We start from the raw sequence: 15,861 nt of genomic DNA, 5'->3' as shown, positions 1-15,861 counted from the left end.
AACCCATGAAATTACACTTTGCACTTTGCTTAAGTCAGTTAGTGGAGCGTGTGTGGTTAAGCGACACACTAGCTTGATTTAAAAAGGTAGGCAAAGGGTAACTTAATGTTTATCATAGTATCGGTGGAGCGTGTGTGGTTAACCGGTACATCGATTGAGGGGTAAATATTAAGGGTACCAAGTATATTTGCATGGTTATTCACACCTTGTTTTGTGATCCTCGGCATCCTAGTCACAAAACCTGAAGGGCACACTCGAGATTGAAACATGCCTTTAAAAAGTCCAATGAATCTCAAAAGAATCTAGGAGTTTCAAAATCAATTAAAACCTAATAATATATTTCGTTTATTTTGGTGGAAATTGGTGAATCGTCATTCACGTACCTTCAAATATTTTATAGCTTGGATTACGACATCCCTCTTCCAAGTTATAAAATAGTTTGTTGGGTCCTAGCCTTAATATTTTATGTTGGGTGTTATATTAAGGACTTTAGATCAACTATCTTGAATATCTCCCAAAAAGGTGTTGGTTCAGACATCTATGATCCTCCCAAATCTCTTGGAACTTCACTTCCTCCACCTCCTCCAATTATTCTCCTTAACCCACAAGTTCAAGGTCACTCAAGCCCTATTGGCAATCAAGGTCTATATGTGATCTCATCTTGGAGATGAAGTCACATATTGACAAGCCGGGAGAGTTGGGTGTCAAACTCTTGAGAAAGTTGGTGGTTCAATCACTTTCTAAGTCACATAGTGAATTCCTTTGGGACTGCTATGAAACAGACTATGACATGACCCTTAATGATTTTATCTATTTGCTTGGTGCTGCTGAATCATCAATAATTTGGAGCACTGGGAGAGCAAATTTGATTAGTAAATCAACTTCCCAAACTACCATGGACATTGACAATGGTATCATTGGATATCTAGAAAAGCCTTCTCTTCCCAAGGAAAGGGATTGACCATAGTCAACTAGGTTGACCAAATGGTAAAGAGAAAGGCTAAGTCTGTGATAGTCCCATGTACCGTTCCCAAAGAGTCCCTATGTTTCTCTTGCGAAAGGATGAGGCATTGATTGTGAAGCAACCTATTTAGCTGAAACATCATAAGGTTGATCAAGTCAAGAAGATTGACTCTACTTCAGGTAAAGTCCACTATCTAACTCTGTTAAGTTTCTATTATGAGATTCTTGTTACATGATGTGACTGGGTCACATGTTGATGTTTTAAGAATCAAAGAAAAGTGAAGAAACTTAAAGGAAGTATATGCTGATTCTGATCGCGAAGATGGATCTCGATCGCATGGTTCCGTGATCAGAATTTTGAGTTGTTGCTTAGGAGTTATGATATATTGCTTAGGAATAGATAACAACAAAGTTTTTCATGTGCTTTTGCACTTTAATGATAGTTTTTCCACAAAGTTTTTAAAATAAAAGGAAAAAAATTTGATTTCATTTATTTTAAAATATCCTTTCAATGGCATTTATGAAAAGGAAAAAAAAATTGTTGCTTATATGATTCCATTAATAGCAAGAGTGGAAATATGAATTTGATTCTTTCATTTGTGGTAGTGTCTAAATTTTCCAAATAAGGAAAGATTCTCATCACCCAAGTTTCAGTTGGACAGAAACTTGGAATCATGCAAGTTGTATAGTATGATGAATGAGAACTTTCAAGCATTGGAAAATTAAGACTAATTACTTGTTCACATGGATGTGTGACTCAAGTAAAGGACTAAGGGATCGAGTACACATTCTTGTGCACTGATCAATCCCACCACAAATGTAACTTGAGTGATACATCTTAAAGAAGGTTTATTAACACTAGTGAAATGTAAGAGTAATAGGTTTTCTACTCTTGTACATTTGAATTTGGTAAGTTGTGATGTTTTGGATAAAACAGAGAACAACTTAGGCCAATTGTGTTAAGTGTTTGTATTGATTAGAATCCACACTATCTCTTGAATATTTGGCAAGAAAGTCTTATAGGTCAAGGAGACAGTGGGAGTCTAAAAGATCCTGAAAGGGTTTCAAGAAGTAATCAAGAATAAAACATGTATTTCATCACTAGCACACAACTAGAGGTTCATAACCTATCGTGTTGACATTTCTGTGCCCATTCCAGTTAAGTTGGCTATACATTTGAGTTCTACGTGTTCTCAATTGTTTGCATAGCTACTTGGAAGCAATGGCAGACCCTTGAGCTGCCAGGTGGCAAGAAGTTAAGATTGCACAAGTTCAATCCATATGAGTTAGGATTTGTCACTAACCTAGTCTTGTGATTATGGTTTAACAAATTCACATGGATAAGAACACACACACCATAAAATCTAAGTGTCATAAGGTTTCTCTCCGATTTATGAAAATGATGGTGAGGAAATTCTTTCACTAAGTAGATAGCAATTGTGATATTTGCAGTTCTCAAAGTCCTTAGTGGAGTGTGCGTAGTTAACCGGCACACTAACATTGACTTATGAGAAATGGAAAAAGCTCTAAACAATTGAGACTATGATTATAGAATCCCTTTTCATAGTTCTGAAATTGTTTAGACACACCTGTGATCTATTGTAACGCCCGTAGATCAGGGCTAGTCAATTTAGAGAAGATAGGCGTCAAAAATGAATTTTTGATTAAAGATTATTTAGAATGAATAATCTTAACTAAGTTATAGTATATGTTACAAGGTTTTCGTGCATATAAAGAACGCCGAAATCCGAGTTATAACGAAGAAGTTATGACATGTCGAAGTTTCACGACAGAACCGGCACGACACAGTGCGACGTAAAAAGTGAATTTGCGTTAGAGTGATATTTAGCCTTATCAATCTAAATGAAAGTCGTAGAATACATTAAACCATGAGCGTGCATAAAAAGAACGCCCAAATCTGACTTCGTATGAGGAAGTTATGATTTTTCGAAGTTTCGAGTTAGCGGTATGCATCCCGAATGCTCGATTTGAGACCGAGCGGTTTTTAGCCGAAACAATCTAAATAATAATTGAAGATCTCATTAATTGTAGTAAAACGATAAAAAGATAGGCGAAAACGGACATCGGATGAAGAAGCTATGATTTTATAACGGAGTTTTCCTGTCCCGGCCTACTAAAAATAAATAATAAAAATAAAGTCAAAATTAGCCGACGGAGTCTAAACGAAAGTTGTAGATCATAGTCTCACCTACGCGGGGATATAAAGAGCGTCGAAAGCGGAGTTCGTATCAGGAAGATATGAATTTTTGAAGTTTATTAAATATTTTCGATATTTAATTTATATATATATTCCGATATTATCCGAAGGGGGGAGTCAGCGATCCTATCCAGGTTACGCCCAGCGTAACTAGGATTTACGCCCAGCGTAAATGGAGCTTCCAGCCCCTATAAAAGGGTGTCGAGGGCAGCCGAGTAGTTTGCTCATTTCTTCCCTTTTTCTCGTGTTTTTGCATCGTTTTTCGTGCAAGATCTATCCCGAAGCCCTGGTATCATTCCTGAACCCCGAAGCAAGTCCCGAGGCACCGAAGATCCCGGGAAGTGAAATTCCCGAGCCGAAGATCTGCCCGCGAGGAGTGCGGTTTTTATGAAGATCTTCCAGATCTGCCGAAGAATACTACTTCTACAAGCCGTAGTGCTGTCCGATCATCTTCTAATCAAGTGAGTGTGTGGTCACTTTCTTCTAACACATAAATATTAAGTATTTGCTATGAAATACGTGCTACGTGTATAATATTTTGTTGTTTATTTGAGATGATTGTGGAACGGGTGAATTATATAAGTTTTAATGAGTTAAACTATATACGTATTTTGCATCTAAAGATATGTTGGGTAGAATATGAGTAGATGAGGTTGTTGGTAGGTAATAAAAGGTGGGTTGGACCATGAGATAAAATGATAAAGAGATAAACTTGTTTTAGATCCGAGAGTATGGATCAGAGCAGGAGGTTAGTTTTAGATCCAAGGGTATGGATCAGATCAAGAGGTTAATTTTAGATTTGGGAATATGGATTAGGTAATGAGGCAAATTTAAGATCCGGGAGTACGGATTATGTATTTTTGAATTACGTGTTCATACGATAAGGTATCATGCGTATATTCCCTTTTAGGAATGTGATTTTTATACGTGTATTGATTAAAGTATGAAATATACATATGTATGTAAAATATTTGTTATCGTCCGAAATACGGGTTAGATATATTTGATAATATACAACGTGCGAATCAGTTATGGTTCAATATGTGTTAAGATGTGAATATATGATATTATTACTTAAAACTCTGTGTTAAGTATACACTAGTTAGCATTGCCTAAACGGAGTTAATATCAAAAACTGATTATAAGTATTGTAGGTTTGCCTAGTGATGGGTTAAGACTTAAATGGGATGTTTAGTTCAATTAAGTTTGGACATTAGGTAGTCTCTTATTAAGAGTACGTGCGTTGCGAGATTGATGATCGGTGGAGTACGTCCTACGTACAGAAGTACATTTTATGTACGAAGTCTTTTTCAAAGCTCTGTGTCTTGGGTGCTGCTTGTGCCAGGGTACTATTATGTTCTCGGGTACGATTCTTTCGCATACCAAAGTACTATAATGTGCCAGAAGTACTATCATGTACAAAGTCTTTTTGGCAATTTTGTGTGTCGGTTACGGGAGCGTACGGGAGTACTCTAGTAGTATTTCCCCATACTTTTATTTTGAGAGAGCTTTGGAGTCAGCGTTTCTTTTATGAAGTGATCGACCGAGCTTCATATGTCAGCGTTTTCTTTCACAAAGTAATTAAGGGAACTTCGTAGACTGCCTAATAAAGCGTGTCGGTTATAGACCACTGATAGGTATGTCTGATGTTATATTGTTGGATAGGGTGCGTCTGGGGGTGAAATACCTCATGTATTCAGGCCACTGCTAGGCAAAGTTCGATGCTGGGATAGGTAAAGTTTGGGGGTATAATACCTCATGATAGTCAGACCACGCCTAGGCATTGTTATCTAGATAACTACCCCTGACTTAAAATGTCTTGTGGTTCTTTCTTTTACGAACGAAGGTTCGTGGTGAAACTCATTCTATTCCCCTCATTTGATGTCTTTATTGATCCTCGTTTGCTGCTAGGGAATTTCCGAAGCAGCTTCGTCAGTTGTTGTTCATATCGATTTCCTTAGGCTAGATCTAGTAAGATCATTGTATAGGGTCAATATGTGGGGATCGACGGGATGGGATAGATTGTTTTAGAAATATGATTTATATGTGTTAATAATATTAGTGGTTTTGTAGGATCGAGATATACATTATAATCACGTGGTTTGAACTAAGAGCTTTCGTACTCTGTGTTCCTTAGGTGATTGAGTTCACCAGGGATATTTGAACTAGGTGTTCATTAGGTATTATTGAACGGAGTGTGTTCAATGGGTGTTCTTGAACTAGGTGTTTATTAATTATTTTAAACTGCGTGTTCACCAAAGGTAATCTAAGAACCATGGCAGCACTAGACTTTGTGCCAATTCCTTAGGGCAATTCTTAGGAATGAATGGGAGAAGGGTATTCGGTTCTTAGGGTAAATCTTTACTAAATAAATGGAGATAATGGGGGTGGGTAATTGGATTAATTGTTTGATAATTAAATATAATAATTATATTATTGTGGGTTGAAAACCCTATATGCTCACCAGGCTCCCAAGCCTGACCCACTCCGTTTTCTTTGCATTACAGGTAATGGCACAAGAGTATAAGTAGGTGGACTTGACGAGAGATTTTGGATTATAGGCCAACAGTTATGAATAACTGTTGTAAGGTCTATTTTGTTCTGTTTATGCTTTTGGTCTGTATTGAACATGACATCCTGAGATTTTGTTATATAATGAAAATACATTTCTTTAAGGAAATGCTTTGATAATTTTTATCATATTTTGTTTTGGGAACAAATTCCGCAACTGTTTTCTTTAAAAGATTACTCTGATTTTATAAAACAAAGCATAAACAAATTGGTCTTTTCTGGCCATGAAAATGGGGATGTCACATCTATCTAAGATAAGGTGTATGATTTTGATAAAGTCTTATCAAAGCAATCTAGTATCAGAACTCTGAACTTTTGTAAGAATGTCAATAAAGTATTGACTTCTTGACGTCCAACTATTTTCTGGATACATGTCAAAGCTAGTGGGTGCATAAGTGTTATGCTAATAATCATCATGTTAGTGGGAGCATGATAATTATGATAAGTATTGCATGTTAGCAATGTTAATTATAGAAAACAAAAGTTTCAATTCATGAGGTTGCAGGGGTTGAAAAAAGTTGTTTTGCTATAATTAAAGGAGATGAAATTATACTTCATTTCAATTCTAAAAAGCTTAGATTGAGTTCATAATCATTCTAAAGATCTTATATTGAGATTTTAATCACCTTTAGTCAAGAATATATATATGAATTTCATGTTGGATTGGTTCAACTTAAGAAAATTCTATATATTGCGTTCTCAAAATTCGATTATGATTACGACATCCCTTTTCATAGTCAAATTTTTGAGAATATGGCAAACAAAAATTATTATGGCAAAAGACTGGTCTAAAACCATGTCTTTATGTGAAACATCATTAATCGTGTCCCATTTACTTTGGGTATAAGATTGATTACATGTGCTATAATATTTATCCTTTCTGAATTTTCGAAATGCCTTGGGGCATTAAGGGGAACAATGTCTAGAATTAGATATGATTAAAGTGATTAAGCAATTGTCGAGGACAATCTAAGGTTTACCAAAGATTGGTTGCTCAATGACAGTGGGAAGTATATTGTTAATATTGGAAGGACCATATTGACATAGTCTGAAAAGAGGCAACTCTTGTTTAGAACTGGTAGTCAAAATTGGAATATAGAGTTGTCTTCAAAAGAGGAAGAAATATGTGTAAGGTTAAATAAACTTAATGCAAGAAGCATGTTCAAAGCAATGCAATTTGAATCTGAGACATCGTTTCCATGGAATTACTCTCCATTGGAATACTCTGTAATGATTATTGCCAAGTCTTTGTGGCTTTGTGCATAATCATTACAAGTGGAATAGTGCATATAAGTTTAAAATATAAACAGGTTTCGATAAATGTTAGGAATTCTTACATTTACGACAAGGATTTGGAAGCGTGAAAAGAAAATCATTGAAATTAAGTTCAATTGATCTAGTTCACAAAGTAAGGATCATAGATAAACATAGAGTGCATACTTGGTGTATAGCAAAGCTATTGTTTAGAAAAACGTAGTGTACATGCTTGGAGCATGGGACAACTAGTGTTTTTAATTTAGGTATAAAGTTGATAAAACCGAAACAATGAATAATGAGTAATCAGTATGCTGATAAATAAAAGTGGTCTATTTATATTCATAGGGGTTGATACCATATTTGATTCGTTTATTCTTGTGTTTCACTTTGCATGTTTTGACTTCCATAATAACTAGGTTATTCTTCCAGAATGACTAAGTTATTCAAACCATCCACAGTCAGTCATATGTTAGAAGTAGATATGAATCAAGACTATCATGGGTTGGCTTGTAGAGGTCCAAGTTGGTGGACAAAGTTGTGCTACAACACTCATGAGTGCTCATAAGTTCTGAGTATTGGATTCAACCCGCGCTCATTTGAATCACTTCATGGATTTTATCACGAGTGATCATGAGACGATAATATCTTATATTATTCAAACCTAGAGATATGAGCTGTTACTATGAGTTGGTTGTACATTGATTGCATGAAAACGCATTCTGTAACTTGATGTTATAAAACGTGCCTTTGTGTATGATTCAACAAGTAGTAGAACAAGCCATATGAGTCGAAGTTTATCCATTCCTTTTACCTTCGGGATAAAAGCGATATCTGTGGGCCCTTCGATGATTTAATGATGACACATGTGAGTGCTTGGCCAAGCCAGGACTGATTTGATTTGTTCAATCAGTCAGTCATCATAAATCGGAAATCGAGAAACAACAAATGGACAGAGAGAATGATTTATAATCCATGTCTCAGTCCATATGATATCTAGAATGGAGGAATATATGATCCCTTATCTAATGGACAAGTCATTGACAAAGGTCAGAGTTCATTAACAAGGTCAAAGTTCGACAACGACTTTAAGAGCTACGATTGCCAGTTAGTTTTTGAAGTGATACTCAATAATAGTTTTAGACTTATCCAAGTGGGAGACTGTTGGATTAATGTCTAAGTCCATAACTATAGTTGGTATGTACTTGACCCAACTTGGCATGGTCCATTTGGGTTGTACTTCACCGAAACAATTTATATGGATAATCCTTTGAGAATAGCATGCTTATGATTTATATTAATATATTATAAGATCTAATATATTAATATAATCATATTATTTAATTAGTATTGATCAAGAATTAATTTATAATTAATTAAGTGATCAAAAGGAACTAACTAAATATGGACTCTTAGATATATATATATATATATATATATATATATATATATATATATATATATATATATATGTAGTGGGCCAAGTTCATTTAGGTTGGGCTAAGTCTTCATGGATAGTCCATGGAGCTTTAACCCATGGATCCTAGGAAATGAATGGTCATGGGTATTAGGGTTTAACCCTAATCCTCCACACTATATAAAGGGTCTTATGGTTAATGAAATTGGGCTAATGGCTAGTGTGGATACACTAAAGAGGGAAATAACCGATTTCATAAGTCTGAGCCAAGTATCCATATTCTCTAAAGGTTTTCCAAGGTGTTTTGGTGATTTGTGATTCCACTTGAGGCTTCCACACTATTGGGTCTAAGCTCTTAAAGTTCAAGACTTTAAGCTTCGTTAAAAGGTATGTATTCTAACTTGTTATATTACCCAAGTATCAAGGATTGTATGCTAGATAGGGTAATACCTTGGAATATTCATATTTGCATGTATAATAGAGAAAACATAGATCCAAGGTATTTAGGGTTTCATGTACACTTAGGGGTGTTAGAATGCTCAAAACCCAATAGAACTTCATGACCATCATGGACTCGGGTCGACTGAGTCCCTTTCCAAACTCAACTCATACCCTTAACAGAAGGGTTTTGGGGCAAGAACTGGCCTGACTCGCCGAGTCCTACAACTGACTCGTCGAGTCTCTCTATGTCCAACACTATTCAGATGATTTCAGACGAGATCAAGGCATCCAAAACATAGATCTGGACCCAACCATCTCCTAACCATGCAAAGCTACCACCTTTTTCCTCCATTCATGGCCTTTTGAGCTAAAAAGGACAAAAGAACACTTCACATTCTTGCATGGGGATTCCTATGGCATAAAGCTTGCACCTTTATGCTATAACAGCCCCTAATAGTGCTAGATCTGAAAACACAAGCTCTTGGGACATCCATTCCTCTTATGCTAGGGTTCTTGGACTAAAAACCCCCAAAATGAAAAAGAAGAGAGATCTACATGCATAATGATCAAGGTGGAAACTTTCTTACTAGAAAATGAAGGAGAATGCAAGAGGTTTCTGTATCTACTAGCCTCTTCTTGAACCCCCAAGGCTTCACCTTCTTCTTCAAGCTTCACAACACTCAAGAATGCTCACAAAGGCTCACAAACTCATGGGAGGCACTAGGGCTTCGTTCTAGAGTTGAGAGAGCATCAAGGAGGCTGATGAAGGGTTATAATATTCTTTAAATAGGGTACAAGATCCGCATTTAGGGTTTTCCCCAAACCTGACCAACTCGTCGAGTCAGTCCTCTGACTCATTGAGTAGGTCACTTAACTCGTGACCCTATCCGCGCTCCAACTCATCGAGTCACTCCATCTACTCGACGAGTCCCTTCCTTAATTTGGGGTTTTCTTTCCTTTCTATACCTCCTGAATTCGGGGTGTTACAAACATGGGTTTTGTTCACATCCGTTATGACTCGTCTCAATTTATTTATAGTCATGGTTCTTACACAACCTACCTACTTCTCTATGTAGATGACATTGTTTTGACAGGATCTTCAGAGGCACTTCTTTCTCAAATTATCACCATCCTGAGTACCTAGTTTTCTATGTCTAACTTGGGTGATCTTCATTACTTCCTCGGTATCTCTGCGTCTCGTGACTCTCAAGGAATTTTCTTATCGCAGCAGAAGTATGCCTCTGAAATTCTGGACTGCACATGCATGTCACATTGAAAACCGGCCTCTACCCCAACTGATCTTTGCTCCAAACTTGATGGGACCGGTACTAAAATTTAAGACCCCACGACCTACCGTAGCCTTGCCGGTGCTCTTCAATATCTCACTTTCACTCGCCCATATCTCACATATGTTGTTCAACAACTTTGCTTATTTATGCATGATCCTCAGGAATTGCATCTTGCAGCTCTAAAGCGAGTCTTAAGATATGTTCAAGGTACCACAGAATATGGGCTTTAGTTATATTCCAAGTCTGGCCCGGATCTTATCGCTTACTCTGATGCGGATTGGGCAGGTTGTTCGTCTACCAGGCGTTCCATATCCGACTATTGTGTATTTCTTGTTGATAATCTATTGTCATGGTCTTCTAAACGACAAGGTACCACATCTCGTTCTAGTGCCGAAGTTGAATATCGCGGTGTTGCTAACGCGGTCGCTGAAACTTGTTGGCTTCAAAATTTATTGCGTAAACTTCATAACTCACCAACGAAGGCGACTATTATTTATTGTGACAATGTAAGTGATGTTTATCTCGTTTCAAATCCGGTTCAACATCAACACACGAAGCACATTGAAATTGATATTCACTTTATTCGTGAGAAGGTTGCCTTGGGTCAAGTTCGTGTTCTTCATGTCCCCTCATCGGCTCAATATGCAGACATCTTCACCAAGAGTCTGCCGCCCCCGTTGTTTCTAGATTTTCATTCCAGCTTGAACATTCGTTGCCCTCCCGTTCTCACTGCGGGGGGCTGTTAGTGGTCTCGATATATTTATTTTGTATAGTTTTCCTATACTTTGTATAGCCCTATTTGTTATATCGGCCCATTGGGGTAAGGCCTATCTTGTATCTTGTATATATTGTTTTTGAATGAATGAGAAGAGTTTTCACATGAAAAACCTATCTGATTACAAACGACGCTACAAATGACACCGATACCATTTCATTGTCATTTATCAGGACCACCTACAAATAAAACTTATCAATCAAGATATTCAATTTTGAGAATTCATCGACCTCTTTCCCTCTGTGAAGCTATCTGGAACAACACCAATTCCATCTTAAAACAACAACAACATTCTCAATAGGTGTGTCCAAAACCTGAAAGTCTTTGTTAGACCCTGGCAAGTATAATTTGAAAACAATTCTTTCAAACTAACATCAGCACTCCATAAATCTTTATAAAAAAAAAGTTTTTTCACCACTACCCACAAGTCTCTTGAATAATTAAAAAAGAGATGCCCTGAACTTCCAATTCAGCGTCGATTTGGGATATATCTGACCACAAGCATTTTATTGATTTCTTGGCTAAATGTCTACCATCAATGAACATAACCTTATGATAGGCTTTATGCATGACAACACAAAGGAGTTAGGGCCATTTTTCAACTGTCATCATCGTTTGGCAAGGAGGGCAATTTAGCCCTCCATCCTTTGTTTTAGTGACCACCTCCCAAGATACCCATTTTTTTAATCTTCATCACCTCACCAAAAAAATCTTCTCCTAATGTCATTAAAAAATTGGTAATCTTCCTCGGGGCTCTAAAATACAAAATAATAATAAAGAGGCAAACTAAGTAGGACCGAGGTCACGAGAGTGAGACGATCTCTTGAGTCCAGGCTAATTTCATATATTCGCACCCATCGGACCCCAAGACAAGTAAACAAAACATGAACGGGTTCCCACTTGAGAATGTTAGCAAGCGTATTCACCTCCCAATTGTCAACACCAATTTCATGCACTTTACTTTTGTGTAAGTTTACTTTCAAACCCTAAGACAGAAAAAAGGATCGAAGTAATCTATTAAGGTTGACAAAATTAATTTCCTACCATTTCCCGACAAATGTAACATCATCGACATACATGAGATGTGAAAGAGAAGGCACATTATTACACACACACACACACACAGAGAGAGAGAGAGAGAGAGAGAGAGAGAGAGAGAGAGAGAGAGAGAGAGAGAGAGAGAGAGAGAGAGAGAGAGAGAGAGAGAGAGAGAGAGAGAGAGAGAGAGAGAGAGGAGAGAGAGAGAGAGAGAGAGAGAGAGAGAGAGAGAGAGAGAGAGAGAGAGAGAGAGAGAGAGCACCCATAGAAACATGAAGCCCTTCTATTGCAATTATAAAAAAGAATAGGGACAAGGGGTCATTTTGCCTAACCGGCTAACCCCTCTACAAAACTCAAACTCTTTAGTAGGCGAGCAGTCACCCAAAACGGACATCCTAGCTACTAGAGGAAAGACAACCACTAATCCGTAGTCTCCACTTCCACGTGAACTCCATTTACTCCAAGTTTAAAAACTACCAATTCAAAGAGTCAAATGTTTTGTTAAATTCTACTTTAAAATTTAACTTTTACATCAATTTCTTGGTCCATGGAATAATCTCATTAAGCAAAAGGGCCGCCCAAAATACTTCTCCCACTAACCTATGCTGTTTGCTCCGGACTAATAATTTTATCCAACACACTTTTTAATCGGTTGGCAAGAATTTTTGTAAAGTTTTATACAAACACCCAACAAAATTAATCGGGGCCTATATTCTTTTAATTACATGATCGGTCAACAACAAACATCAAGAATATAATGATTCCTCAAAAAAAAAAAAAAACGGAATGGCGTAGGATTACTACTTATGCCATCCATCCATTCAGCCAATACGATGCTCTAATTAAGATTTATAATACAGTGTCATGAACACCACATACTTTTTTTATTCAAGATTTTCATCGTACGCAAACACCACAAACCTTATTAAAACTTGTCATATTTAGTGTAATGATTGGTCAAACTTTTGATAGTCTTCGTCTTATTTCCATATATTCTATTATCAAACCGCCTAGCTTTTGTTGTATTTGTAATCAGTTTTGATACATTTCTCATTGTTTTGAATGAAATCTTCTCTTAACTTTCATCTTGAATAAAGAGGTAAACATGATTGATGAACTCCATATATTGGTTTCGGTTTGAACTTCGAATATTTTCTATCGATCATTCTTTTGTATCATTGGATTAAAATGTAAGTATTACTTTTCACTACTGCTTTGTTTGTATTGTGTTTTTTTGAATAACATTAGACATTTTATCTTATAATACTTGACAACTTTTACAAAATGGATTTTTGTCACAATGGCTAATATTCTTTTGTATTGGATTAGAAACAACAATTTTTTTACGGTTGAAGAACCAATTACACGATTATTCAAAACATCAGTTACTGCAATTTACTACAAATCAACACAATTTTTCGACGTGGTAACCGCACCATCTACAACAAGATTATGACCACTTACGTACCTAGACTCATCACTTGCAAGGTAAACGGCTGCTTCAGCTATGTCCTTAGCTTTTAGGGTTGTACCCTTCAAGTTCCCTAATGAACTGACAAACTTCTCGGTTTCTGTAATTTCTTTCTCATTCGGTGTCCTAAAATGTACATTTTCATCTTCTTCTTCATTATCATCATCGTCCTCATGTCTCCAAGCATTCACGAGCATCGATGTTGCGACCCCAAAAGGCGAAATACAATTAACCCTAATCCCATGTCGCCCAAGTTCACAAGCAGTATTCTTTGTTAGCCCTACAATCGCGTGCTTTGAGGCCGTGTATGCGTGTGGACCCATGCCGCCCATGACACCCGCCACACTAGCGGTTGAAATGATGCAGCCACTCCCTCTCGGGATCATAACCCTGGCAGCATGTTTCATCCCTAGAGCAACGCCTCTAACGTTCACGTTCATTACTCGGTCAAATTCATCTACATCAAAGTTAACAATGCTCTTGTGCTTGGATTGATTACCGAGCACACCAGCATTGTTAAACATGATGTCGATTCGGCCATAGCATGCAACCGTGGAGTCTATTAGGTTTTTAACATCAACTTCTAGGCTAACGTCACAATGAACATATGTCGCTAAAGGTGACAATGATGTAGAGAGTGCTAGTCCACATTCATCATTGATATCGGCTATGACTACTTTTGCACCATGTTTGACAAATAGCCTCACGGTGGCTGCACCAATCCCTCCGGCACCACCTGTCACTATTGCAATCTTTCCTTCCAACCTATAAACAATCATATATATAGCGTTAGAGTACAGTATATCAGTATATTTTATTCTTTTAATAATATAAAAATAAGGCACCATAAACGAGTAGGATTTTCTGCTTATACAATATGATTGCTGACAAGTTCTTAGTTGTGAACACGATCTAATTTAATGGTACGTCACATGTGGCGAAGAAATTCGCAATATAGAAATTACCAAAAGAGTAAAGTAGAATAAAGAACTTTAAAAAGTCGTCGGGGAAAAAGCCTTCTAGTTCAACTATTGCGTTCAAGTACAAAGATAATAATTATTATTCCCAAGTCCAGGGATCATACAGAGAAGCATGTGATTAAAAAAAAATTGTTTTGTCTTTTCTATTAGAAACAAAACCGAAAAATCAGTATGCTTCATAACAAAAACAACAGCTTGTATACAAAAAAAAATGAAAAAGATATTTAATACTGGTAGTGAAAAAACAAGAAAATAGAGTAAATATTTTAGTTTCTTGTGACGGATATGACAAAGGAATGTATGTAACTTACGGGTGTATACAGCCGAATACTCGTATACAAATCAAATAAAAACAACAACTTTTACTAGCTATCAGCTTTTAGTTAGTTTGTCAAATACGTCTTTAAGAAAAAATTACCACTCTTTCCGACAGTTCTAACGTCGTCCAAATGGATGTTATTAGAAAGAAATATTGCCACATGTGTAATGTCGCAAACCTATTCTACACGATGTATCAAATAAATATTACTGAAATCATTAATGGGAACTGAAACGATGGAGAATTTATTCCAAAAAAAATATATTTCGGTTTCTCGCCATGGATTTGGGAATGGATGTGCTCGTAAATGTACTTTATATCAAAAAGAAAGATCCCATTTTTGTAAAATCTACAAAATGTATCAAATTTACAGTGCTATCGCTTTGGGGATAAAAGAATTTGGGTTCACTATTTGCATGTAATTTAAGACAAAGAAATATATGTCTGAACAACTGAAAGCTTACCTTCTGGAGAAGATGGAAGTGGTTTCTTTTACATGGGCATACATCCCATGGAAGGTTTTCTCAGGAATCACTTCTGCAGGCATTGTCAAATAAGGATAATCACAAAAGCAACACCTTTTGGAAAGAGAAATAGAGAAACAGTAGCCAAAGAGAAGGGAATGGAAGCAATTTAAAGGGGATATGGGCGTACTTTTTTCTCTTTTTAATATATATATATATATATATATATATATATATATATATATATATATATATATATATATATATATATATATATATATATATATATATATATATATATATATATATATATATATATATATAGGCATGTTGACAAAGTGTGCTTTCCTATTGTCAATAAAACCCTCGTCACACATATCAAGACTCAATCGTCGTATAAAAAATTGTGTAAGTACGATTCCTACCTTACAAGTTAAAAGTAATTTTTAACCGACCAAAAATGCATAAATCTAACACATATTTTATAGAAATGTGTTACTGTATGTATTCTTTGTTCACATGACTCGTCTTGTTATTGTTATTGGAGTACACAAACATTATTCTTTCATTCACATAACTCGTCTTGTTATTAGATTATACAAACATTATTACATTTATGGGATACAAAAAACAATGGGGGTACCAATAGAATTTCCCTTTA

General features: G+C 36.3%; 1 protein-coding gene across 1 annotated transcript; it reads right to left on the bottom strand.

The window, feature by feature from the left end:
- Nucleotides 1–13,255: 13,255 nt before the first annotated feature.
- LOC111898290 (short-chain dehydrogenase reductase 2a) lies at nt 13,256–15,355 on the bottom strand. Its single transcript, XM_023894208.3, has 2 exons — nt 15,201–15,355; nt 13,256–14,202 (listed from the first exon to the last, which is right to left on the bottom strand). Exons 1-2 carry the CDS (start codon nt 15,281–15,283, stop codon nt 13,365–13,367), a joined length of 921 nt encoding a protein of 306 aa, XP_023749976.1. The 5' UTR covers nt 15,284–15,355; the 3' UTR covers nt 13,256–13,364.
- Nucleotides 15,356–15,861: the final 506 nt, after the last annotated feature.

The sequence above is a fragment of the Lactuca sativa genome, chromosome 9, assembly GCF_002870075.4.
Source record: "Lactuca sativa cultivar Salinas chromosome 9, Lsat_Salinas_v11, whole genome shotgun sequence".
NCBI lineage: Eukaryota > Viridiplantae > Streptophyta > Magnoliopsida > Asterales > Asteraceae > Lactuca > Lactuca sativa.
Note: the sequence above shows the minus strand (reverse complement) of the source record. Positions and strands in the feature narration are given on the sequence as shown.